The 10,142-nt window shown below is 40.7% G+C and overlaps 2 protein-coding genes across 2 annotated transcripts; both read left to right on the top strand.

Moving 5' to 3' along the window:
- Nucleotides 1-1,963: 1,963 nt before the first annotated feature.
- On the top strand, nucleotides 1,964-2,899 carry LOC310679187 (olfactory receptor 5AR1-like; the record flags this gene model as incomplete). Its single annotated transcript, XM_083444004.1, has 1 exon — nucleotides 1,964-2,899. One exon carries the CDS (start codon nucleotides 1,964-1,966, stop codon nucleotides 2,897-2,899), a length of 936 nt encoding a protein of 311 aa, XP_083300130.1.
- A 5,569-nt stretch (nucleotides 2,900-8,468) lies between these two features.
- LOC310679192 (olfactory receptor 5AR1-like) lies at nucleotides 8,469-9,404 on the top strand (the record flags this gene model as incomplete). Its single annotated transcript, XM_083444024.1, has 1 exon — nucleotides 8,469-9,404. One exon carries the CDS (start codon nucleotides 8,469-8,471, stop codon nucleotides 9,402-9,404), a length of 936 nt encoding a protein of 311 aa, XP_083300150.1.
- Nucleotides 9,405-10,142: the final 738 nt, after the last annotated feature.

The following is a 10,142-nucleotide window of genomic DNA, read 5'->3' as shown; positions in this document are numbered from 1 at the left end:
CTTATATATGCAGAATAGAATGATCAGGACCAGAAGGAGTGAAGTTGCAACAATTATATAAGGTAGCAGGTACCAGAACATACCTTTAGGCGAGATATAGCCTCCCGCTCGGCTGCACCCAGTGGACTTATTAGTGGTCCCCGGGTTCTGGCCGAGCTGGTGGGGTCAACTCACACTGTATACACTCTGCAATTGCTACCTTGAAGGGACCTGTGGGCGGTGGAGGGAAAAAAGCTACAGTGACCAGTATAGCGTGGGGAAATGCCCCTTGGGGAGGTGGGTAGGAGAAGCTGCGTACGGCTCTCCTTGGTTCCCCTGGCATGTACTCTTCCCCCGGTATGTGAACCTATTGTCTTGGACCTGCTTGTGACCAATCTGGTAAGTAGAATTCCCAAAAAAAGAAAGGAAAGTAACAACCGTATGCCGTTACCCAATCCACCCACTTATCAAGAATGTCCCACCTTTTATCTGCCCTTGTTATTGTTATTTGTAGTAAGGGTTTATATGCAAAGTCTGGCTTAAATCTGGGATTGACTTTATGATGCTACATGAAATCTCTCCTGCATGTTACCTGTGATCGAAACGTATCTCCAGAAATGCAAATTCAAATTGATTGGCTAAGAAGTTTATTTCTCTAGTGTTTTCATTGGGCTTCACAGCAAGCTTCAACCCATACAGGGTAAAAAAAGATTAAATTTAACAGCCACAGCATATTTCATGTGCATTGAGGGAAGGTTATTTCTTGCTTACAATATCTCTGCTTCCTACAAGTGCATATCCATTTTCTGGAGATCCTTCGAATGCTGACCACATCTTGAAAAAAGCTCTTCAAAGTGTCAAAATTCTGACATGCTTTTTCCATACTAAAGGTGGCAATCAAATACCTTCAGCACTTGAAGAGTTTAAAGGTAAACCCCTAGCACAGTTATTATACGGGGCTCAGATTTGGACAGGTACTCACTTGGGGTCTACAGAAGCTGTTCAGTGCTTAGAGGCTAGTCTTCCCTCTGTTGAATTACAGATTTGGCATAGAATATTTAATGATTGGCTTTGGCTCAATTAAACCCCCATCAATCTACTACCTCTAGTATTGCAAGACCGTCATGAGTGTGCCTGGACTAAAATTGTCATCCAGAAGCTTTATTCCTCTGGTTTATGGCAACAACAGTTATTAACACTGGGCTTCATCAAAGCAAATAATTTAATTAGTCAGTGCCTATATGACATTGAACAACAGAATAATTTGCCCACCATAAGGGAAAATTGCCCATGGTATGATTATTTTCCACCTAGTTTTCTTGATACATGGGCAGCCTACTTGCAAAATTTAACAGTTCCAAAATACAGATGTAGAATCCCATAAACCTGATGTAGATTAACCCACATAGCCTAAGTGTAGATAAATATGCTTCCTGCAGACCAGATAGTATTCAGTGATACAAACAAGTGCACCAAGTCACCTCAGTTGTTGGAACTCAATATGGAATAGAGGGTTATTGTTTTTCTTTCCTTTATTCTTTCTTTTTTGCTTTGGGGTGCTTCAGCTGAGAGCCCAAGTTCATATGCACAGAAAGGTGGTCTATCAAAATCAAAAGAGGTATTGTAAGTTTTGGTAGAAACTTTTATTGATAGTGTTGAAGAAAAGATGAAGTGTGGATAAAAGTTAATTTATTGCACAGTGAAATATTTTAAAATGTTGCTGTCGGTAAAACCCAGTTTTATAAAATGAAGGGAATTTTGCTACTAATTCCAATTGAGTGTGTAAATAGCAGCTCCTTAATTCAAGAATGGAGGTAACGGGACTCCAACTCCCATTATCTCTGACTATTGGCTCTGTTGGCTAGTGCTGATGGAAGGCCACAGGAATCTTGTACTGCTGGTTTATTTTATTTTTAAGGAAGCCTGGTAGCCACCCAGGATCAACTACCATGTTATTTTTAATTCTCTTACAGAGCAACACAGAATGAAGCCAAATGAAAGCACTGTAACAGAATTCATCCTTGCAGGATTCATGGTCCACCCTGACCTCCAAGTCCCACTCTTCTTCTTGTTCCTGGTTATCTATGTAGCCACAATAATAGGCAACCTTGGGATAATCATAGTGACCAGTGTGGATGCCCAGCTCCACACCCCAATGTACTTTTTCCTAAGAAACCTCTCCATTATCGATATTGGTTATTCAACTGCCATTGCCCCCAAGATGCTGACAACATTTTTGGCAGAGAAGACAACTATTTCCTTCAAGGGATGCACAGTGCAATTTTTCATCTTTGCCATCTTCATAACCACAGAAGGTTGCCTTCTTGCAGTGATGGCATACGATCGCTTCACAGCCATCTGCAACCCACTGCTCTATTTTGCTATTATGTCAAGGAAGCACTGTACCATATTGGTGGTGCTTGCATATGCTTGTGGACTTACAAGTTCAATTCTCCAGACTTCCTTTATTTTTACATTGTCCTTCTGCAGTTCAAATATCATTAATCATTTTTTCTGTGATGTTCCACCAATACTTAAGTTGTCCTGTTCAGACACCCATGTCACTCACACTGTGCATTTCATTTTATCCACTATAATTGGGCTGACAACTTTTCTCATTGTCTTGGTCTCTTACATTGCTATTCTTTTTGCCATCCTGAGAATCAGCTCTGCTCAGGGCAGATACAAAGCCTTCTCCACTTGTGCCTCCCACTTGACCACCGTCACTATCTTCTTTGGAACCATTATCTTCATGTACATACGTCCTGGTTCTACTTTCTCAATAGATCAGGATAAAATAGTTTCTGTGTTCTATAGTCTTATGATCTCCTTCCTTAACCCACTTATCTATAGCCTGAGGAACAAAGATGTGAAAGATGCTTTTGGTAGGACAATAGAGAAGGCAACTTTCTTCAAGTAAAAATGACATTTTCTTTACACTAAAGAAAGATATAGCAAGGTTTAGTATGTACATAAGCTACCTTAATGCTTTCTAACACAATGCCCATGTTATCAAGCTACTGTGTAGAAGTAAGGTATAGTGCCTTTTGCAATTGATATATTTCATTTTAAGGGTATATTTCAGGATATGCCCTACCAATGATAGGGCTTTTAGGCTGCATAAGGGCCATATTCTGTCAGATGATAGAGAAATTATTACCCGCCAACTATTGCTTGATTTACAATTTGTTAGCATTAGAGGAAACAAATCACAAACATTTGGGAAAATGTTCAGATGGCTGACCTGATGAACATTAGAAGAGTAAGAGAAGACAGACAGGCAGAATCCTCTTATTATTCACTGGAGTAACAAAATTTAGGAGAATGTTGAACCACAAATTGTATTGTGAGCTTTATAAAAATGTTATGTTTTCTTATCTTCATGCTGTTTTTTATTGTATTTCTTGTTTCTTTGTAAAATAAGCTGAATATTTTTGTAATTACTTATTTCTGCTTTTTATCTATCAAAGGATTCATAATGTTGTGTAGTTGTTCTGGGTCATTAATCAACTCCTCTTTGGGAAACATTGGCACACTTGTCAGTACAAGGCAGTTTAAGTTCTTCTGAAAGGGGGGGGACTCTGTCAGGAGCGTCCTACTCTCGTGTAGGAGCCTGGCAGAGACACATGCCCAACTGGCATGTTCTCTCCCACCTGGTCGATCGTTCGGGAGCTTCAAAAGCTTTCTCCAGCCCGAACATCACAGCGACTGATGCCAAGAAGCATCAGCACACTCAGGGATCCGAAGAGTATTTGCAATTTGTGTAACAGAACCAACAGCACAGCATTTAGGCTGATCTGTGTTTATTTACATATAATACACTTGGATCATTCTGCTTTAGCTCCTTCCTCTTTCTCCTCAGACAGCAAAGAGATAAAACAAAGAACAATAGTCCCACTTCATGGAACACAGTAACACAAACATCCTGTCTCCATCACTTCCCACACTGTGGAATGAAAGCATACACTGTCATGTGATAAACCACAATCTCATGACTGCAAACACAGAGCAGGAATCTTAACATTTGCTGTCACAGAACAGAAAGGTAATCTTATTGAGTTTTTCTCTTACACATACATACTAGTTGCCATCCTCAGCCAAGGGCAGATCAACACAGCCAATGGCAGAAGAAAAGCCTTCTCCACCTGTGCCACCCACCTTATGGCTATCACCACAGCTATTTTAATGTACTTAAGGCCCACTTCAAAATATTTGGTGGAGCAAGACAAAATCATCTCTGTCTTTTACACCTTTGCAATACCTATGCTGAATCCACTCATCTACAGTCTGAGAAACAAGGAAGTAAAAGAGGCTTTCAAAAGGCTGGTTGGAGGAAAGGTGGTCTCTCAGAAACATTAACATTCAGAAGACTAAATCCAAACCTATAAATTCATTCATTATTGCAGAGTCCATATCATCATCATCTTTATGAGCGACAAATGGCGACCAACATAATAGAGTGCTATTACTATGACACTGCTCTGATTAACAATCCTCAGACTTGCAACAGTTATAGTTCAGACATTTTGGGGTGTGGGATGGAGAGAGGTGGATACTTGATCAGAGTCTGGGCACCAGCTTCAGTGGGTAAGTAACATGATGAGGCAACACTATCACGCCAATCAATGATCTACATGGTGCAATGTCTGGACTTGAATAAATGTCACATTTCCTACAACAGACAGTGTCAATGGTCCTCTTATATTCCAGATAAGGGTCAACCCATGTTGACCACTCAAACTCCATTGAACAGGGACCCACAACCAATCCTCACTTTCATGTCAGTGTGTGATGAGCATGTTTTCAAAAGCATGTGGTTTTCACTTTATATTTTGAGTATTACTCGGCAAACTGTGCACGCCCAAGAGCTCACCCTTTTAAAAACCAGACTACTACAGTGGAGTGCACTGCTTGTCCCATGTGTGCAGTTTCTTTTATTGCAATGTAGTTAACCTGTTGAATAAGTGTGGCCAACCACTTTCCCTCTTGAACTTTTCCCACCTTGGCTTCTTGAAGCTAGCTGTTGGGGATTGACTGGGTGGGCCCAGGACTTCAATGATGCTTCGCTGAGAGGGGAGAGAGTGTCACCTTCCTTGAAAGAGGCTGTGGTGCATCCCTTCCTTAAGAAGTCCTCCCTGGACCCTGAATTGCTGGATAACTATCGCCCAGTATCTAATATCCCCTTTGGGGGCAACATGCTTGAAAGCATTCTGCCAATCTAGCTTCAGGCATGCTTGAAGGAGACAGGATATCAGGACCCATTTCAATCTGGCTTCAGACCCTGTCATGACATTTGTTGGAAGAGAGATGGCGGGGGAACATATGCTCCAACTTTACTCCAATAAAAATAGGGGCGTCCTGAGGAAAAGCAGACACCCTGGGATAAAATCAGAAACTGATTAAATCCAGGACTGTCCCTGGAAAATAGGGACACTTGGAGGGTCTGGGGGAGTGCTGCCTTGCTCACTCTTCTTGACCTTTCCTCAGCTTTTGATACCATTGATGCATCTGTCTTCATCACTCCCAGCTTTCAGTGAAAACTGAAGAAGCACATCTTAACATGTGCTTTCAGGGCCAACCCTCTTCTGGTTACTGTCATCTCTTTGAACTGTTTTGAATTCTGGTTTTTAGATTGTAAGCCCCCTTCAGTCCTGCTGGTCCCAATGACTTTTTTGGTATTGGTAAGTGGTGTTATTGTTAATAGCTTTGGGAATATGCAACAAACTTACTAAAACTTGCTAAACAAGCTTTGGGAATATGCCACAAACTAAAACAAGATACAGGAAAGTAACTAGTGAAGATTCCTACTGAACTGTGGGCTGAATGGAGAGGGGAAACTTCTGTTAGTAACTAATTAAAGATGAATAGTAGAAAGTAAATGAAATTCCCAGGCTGTATGTCCTCGGGTGATTATGCAGGGATGTCATACAGAGTATTTTAATTCATGCCTTTGAGGAATTTGGTTACTAGGTGGTAGCAAAACAACCATAAAATGAGCATTTCACTCTGCATGCCTTATTCTGGGGCTCTAAGATCAGATCAACACTGGCTATCTTCACAAGTAAGGTTCCATATGATACATTTCCTAGCCAGATATACTCACAAAGTTCTTGTCAATTCTCCCCCCAACAGCAGCAGTCAAATTTATCAATAGGGCATTTCTCTGGAAGCAAATTTATTATATGGAACTTCTTTGGGCTTAATGTTCATTTATTTGCGTTTGTGGATTGGCACACTTAATGATGCTGCATAAGATCTCTCCTGCATGTTCCCTTTGATCATAAACACATCTCCAGAAATGCAGATTCAAATTGATTGGCTTAGAAATTTATTTCACTAGTGTTTCCATCTGGCTTCACAGCCAGCTTTGACCTATAAGGGGTAAAAACAGATTAAATTTAATAGCCACAGCATATTTCATGCACATTGAGGGAAGGTTATATCTTGCTTGCAATATCTCTGCTTTCTACAAGCGCATACACATTTTGTGGAGGTCTGTTTACAATCTTAGCGAACCTGAGGTCTACTTCCTGCAGTGTGTAGAAAGGGTATCTTCCCATTCATTTATGAGGTTGGTTTCTCAAAGAATGAAGTATTTTGCTCTGGAGTACATAAGGTGTCCTTCATTTATACATACAGCATTTGCCTGAGCAATTATTTGGTTTAATATTTTCATCTTCAACCCGGGGGGGGGGGGGCAGACTGAATTTAAGAGACACAACTCATCATCTAAGCACTGAGGGGAGGGTGTTCTTGCTTGGTTACATCATCTCTGCATTTCTGTCTATTTTGCAGTGATCCAGCAAACAGGATTATGTGAAAATGGATGAAAATGGAGTAAACTGCAGGGCAATTTACTTCTTTATTTGCCACAGTAGCCTCACAAATGAATATGGTGGACACCAGGGGGAATAGCATACTGCAGAACATAGTTCCAATTCTACCTTGCTTTATATTCTGTTGACCCAAGTTGCAGGGGGAAAAGATTTGAGTAGTGCATTCCTGTTTTAAAGGGCAAAAATGGGGAAATGATGGGGTAACTTTAACTTGGAGGGGGATTGAGTAGGCTAGATGGGGGGTCTCCCTTGCTACAGTGGCATAGCAAGATGAGGTCAGCATTTGAAGCATGTTTTAAAAAATAAAAAAGCAGCTATTAGGTGCAGCAAATGGTGCTAGTTTTTGTGAATAAGTGGTGGCACTCTATGGCCACCAATCATCTTCTCCATCTGGCCTGCATACAGTCCGAGAATCAGCATGTTTTTACATGAGTACAATGTGTCCTTTTATTTAAACTGCATCTCTGGGTTATTTGTGGGGCACATGAATTTGTTCATTTTCTTTCCAAAATATCGTCTGGCCCACCACATGGTCTGAGGGACTGTGGACTGGACCAGGGCTGAAAAAGGTTGCTGACCCCTGCACTAGTCACTAGTGATATAACAGTAGCCAGTAGGAGCCAATGGCCAGCACAGGAGCTTTCTGCAAAACCTGAACGAAGGCTGGTAAGGGCTAGGCGTTGGAGGAGACTTTATGTAGTGGTCATAAACTACAAGGAAACTGTATGCTAGAGAAATTGCACCTGTAATGTGTGCAAGGAGATGGCAAGGACACTTTGGTAGCTTTCCTCTGCCCAAAGACTGCATTTTGTCAAAAAGTGCCTGTAAATAACAATGACCACACTCTCCAACAGAGAGCCACGTCAGGTTTCAAAAATAATGCATTTGTCTCCGCCGGACCACTTTTAAAAAATGTAATTTTGGTACACGCCATTCAGTTAGCAGTAAGATTACCTAACTTCGTTTTGGGTTTTCTTGCACTCTACTCATTTAGGCATTTTGGCCTGTGAACTGACCAGGAATTCTTCCACATAGGTTCTACATATACCCCTGATGTAGTAGTAATGTACATCTTAGTGGGAAAACATAAAAGCCGCTCCTAAATTGCCCCCAAAAGCCATCTCTATATTACTATATGCAGATGGCATGGTACTCTGGTCTCAAACAAAAGTGGGCCTAAAATGATTGATGAGGGCACTCTCAGGATGTTGCCAAAAAGAACAGCTGGTTGTGCATTACAATAAAACCAAACTCATGGTGTTCTCAAGAAACAATAGTCTAGATAAATATGCTTCCTGCAGACCAGATAGCATTCAGTGAAACAAAGAAGTGCACCAAGTCACCTCAGTTGTTAGAACTCAATATGGAATAGAGGGTTGTTGTTTTTTCTTCCCTTTATTCTTTCTTTTATAAAATGAAGGGAATTTTGCTACTAATTCCAATTGAGTGTGTAAATAGCAGCTCCTGTAATTCAAGAATGGAGGTAACTGGACTCCAACTCCCATTATCTCTGACTATTGGTCTGCCGGCTAGTGCTGATGGAAGGCCACAGGAAACTTGTAGTGCTGGTTTATTTTATTTTTAAGGAAGCCTGGTAGCCACCCAGGTACAACTATCATGTTATTTTTTAATTCTCTTGCAGAGCAACACAGAATGAAGCCAAATGAAAGCACTGTAACAGAATTCATCCTTGCAGGATTCATGGTCCACCCTGACCTCCAAGTCCCACTCTTCTTGTTGTTCCTTATAATCTATGTAGCCACAATAATAGGCAACCTTGGGATAATCATAGTGACAAGTGTGGATGTCCAGCTCCACACCCCAATGTACTTTTTCTTAAGAAACCTCTCCATTATCGATATTGGTTATTCGACTGCCATTGCCCCCAAGATGCTGACAACATTTTTGGCAGAGAAGACAACCATTTCCTTCAAGGGATGCACAGTGCAATTCTTCTTCTTTGCCGTCTTCATAACCACAGAAGTTTGCCTTCTTGCAGTGATGGCGTACGATCGATTCACAGCCATCTGCAACCCACTGCTCTATTTTGCTATTATGTCAAGGAAGCATTGTACCATATTGGTGGTGCTTGCATATGCTTGTGGACTTACAAATTCAATTCTCCAGACTTCCTTTATTTTTACTTTGTCCTTCTGCAGTTCAAATATCATTAATCATTTTTTCTGTGATGTTCCCCCAATACTTAAGTTGTCCTGTTCAGACACCCATGTCGCTCACACTGTGCATTTCATTTTATCCACTATAATTGGGCTGACAACTTTTCTCATTGTCTTGGTCTCTTACATCGCTATTCTTTTTGCCATCCTGAGAATCAGCTCTGCTCAGGGCAGATACAAAGCCTTCTCCACTTGTGCCTCCCACTTGACCACTGTCACTATCTTCTTTGGAACCATTATCTTCATGTATATACGTCCTGGTTCTACTTTCTCAATAGATCAGGATAAAATAGTTTCTGTGTTCTATAGTCTTATGATCTCCTTCCTTAACCCACTTATCTATAGCCTGAGGAACAAAGATGTGAAAGATGCTTTTGGTAGGACAATAGAGAAGGCAACTTTCTTCAAGTAAAAATGGCATTTTCTTTACACTAAAGAAAGATATAGCAAGGTTTAGTATGTACATAAGCTACCTTAATGCTTTCTGACACGATGCCCATGTTATCAAGCTACTGTGTAGAAGTAAGGTGTAGTGCCTTTTGCCATTGATATATTTCATTTTAATGGTATATTTCAGGATATGCCCTACCAATGATAGGGCTTTTAGGCTGCATAAGGGCCATATTCTGTCAGATGATAGAGAAATTATTACCCGCCAACTATTGCTTGATTTACAACTTGTTAGCATTAGAGGAAACAAATCACAAACATTTGGGAAAATGTTCAGATGGCTGACCTGATGAACATTAGAAGAGTAAGAGAAGACAGACAGGCAGAATCCTCTTATTATTCACTGGAGTAGCAAAATTTAGGAGAATGTTGAACCACAAATTGTATTTTGAGCTTTATAAAAAATGTTATGTTTTCTTATCTTCATGCTGTTTTTTATTGTATTTCTTGTTTCTTTGTAAAATAAGCTGAATATTTTTGTAATTACTTATTTCTGCTTTTTATCTATCAAAGGATTCATAATGCTGTGTAGTTGTTCTGGGTCATTAATCAACTCCTCTTTGGGAAACATTGGCACCCTTGTCGGTACAAGGCAGTTTAAGTTCTTCTGAAAGGGGGGGGACTCTGTCAGGAGCGTCCTACTCTCGTGTAGGAGCCTGGCAGAGACACATGCCCAACTGGCATGTTCTCTCCCACCTGG

The sequence above is a fragment of the Podarcis tiliguerta genome (genome assembly GCF_965153285.1).
Source record: "Podarcis tiliguerta genome assembly, chromosome: 1".
In the NCBI taxonomy this organism is placed as follows: domain Eukaryota; kingdom Metazoa; phylum Chordata; class Lepidosauria; order Squamata; family Lacertidae; genus Podarcis; species Podarcis tiliguerta.
Note: the sequence above shows the minus strand (reverse complement) of the source record. Positions and strands in the feature narration are given on the sequence as shown.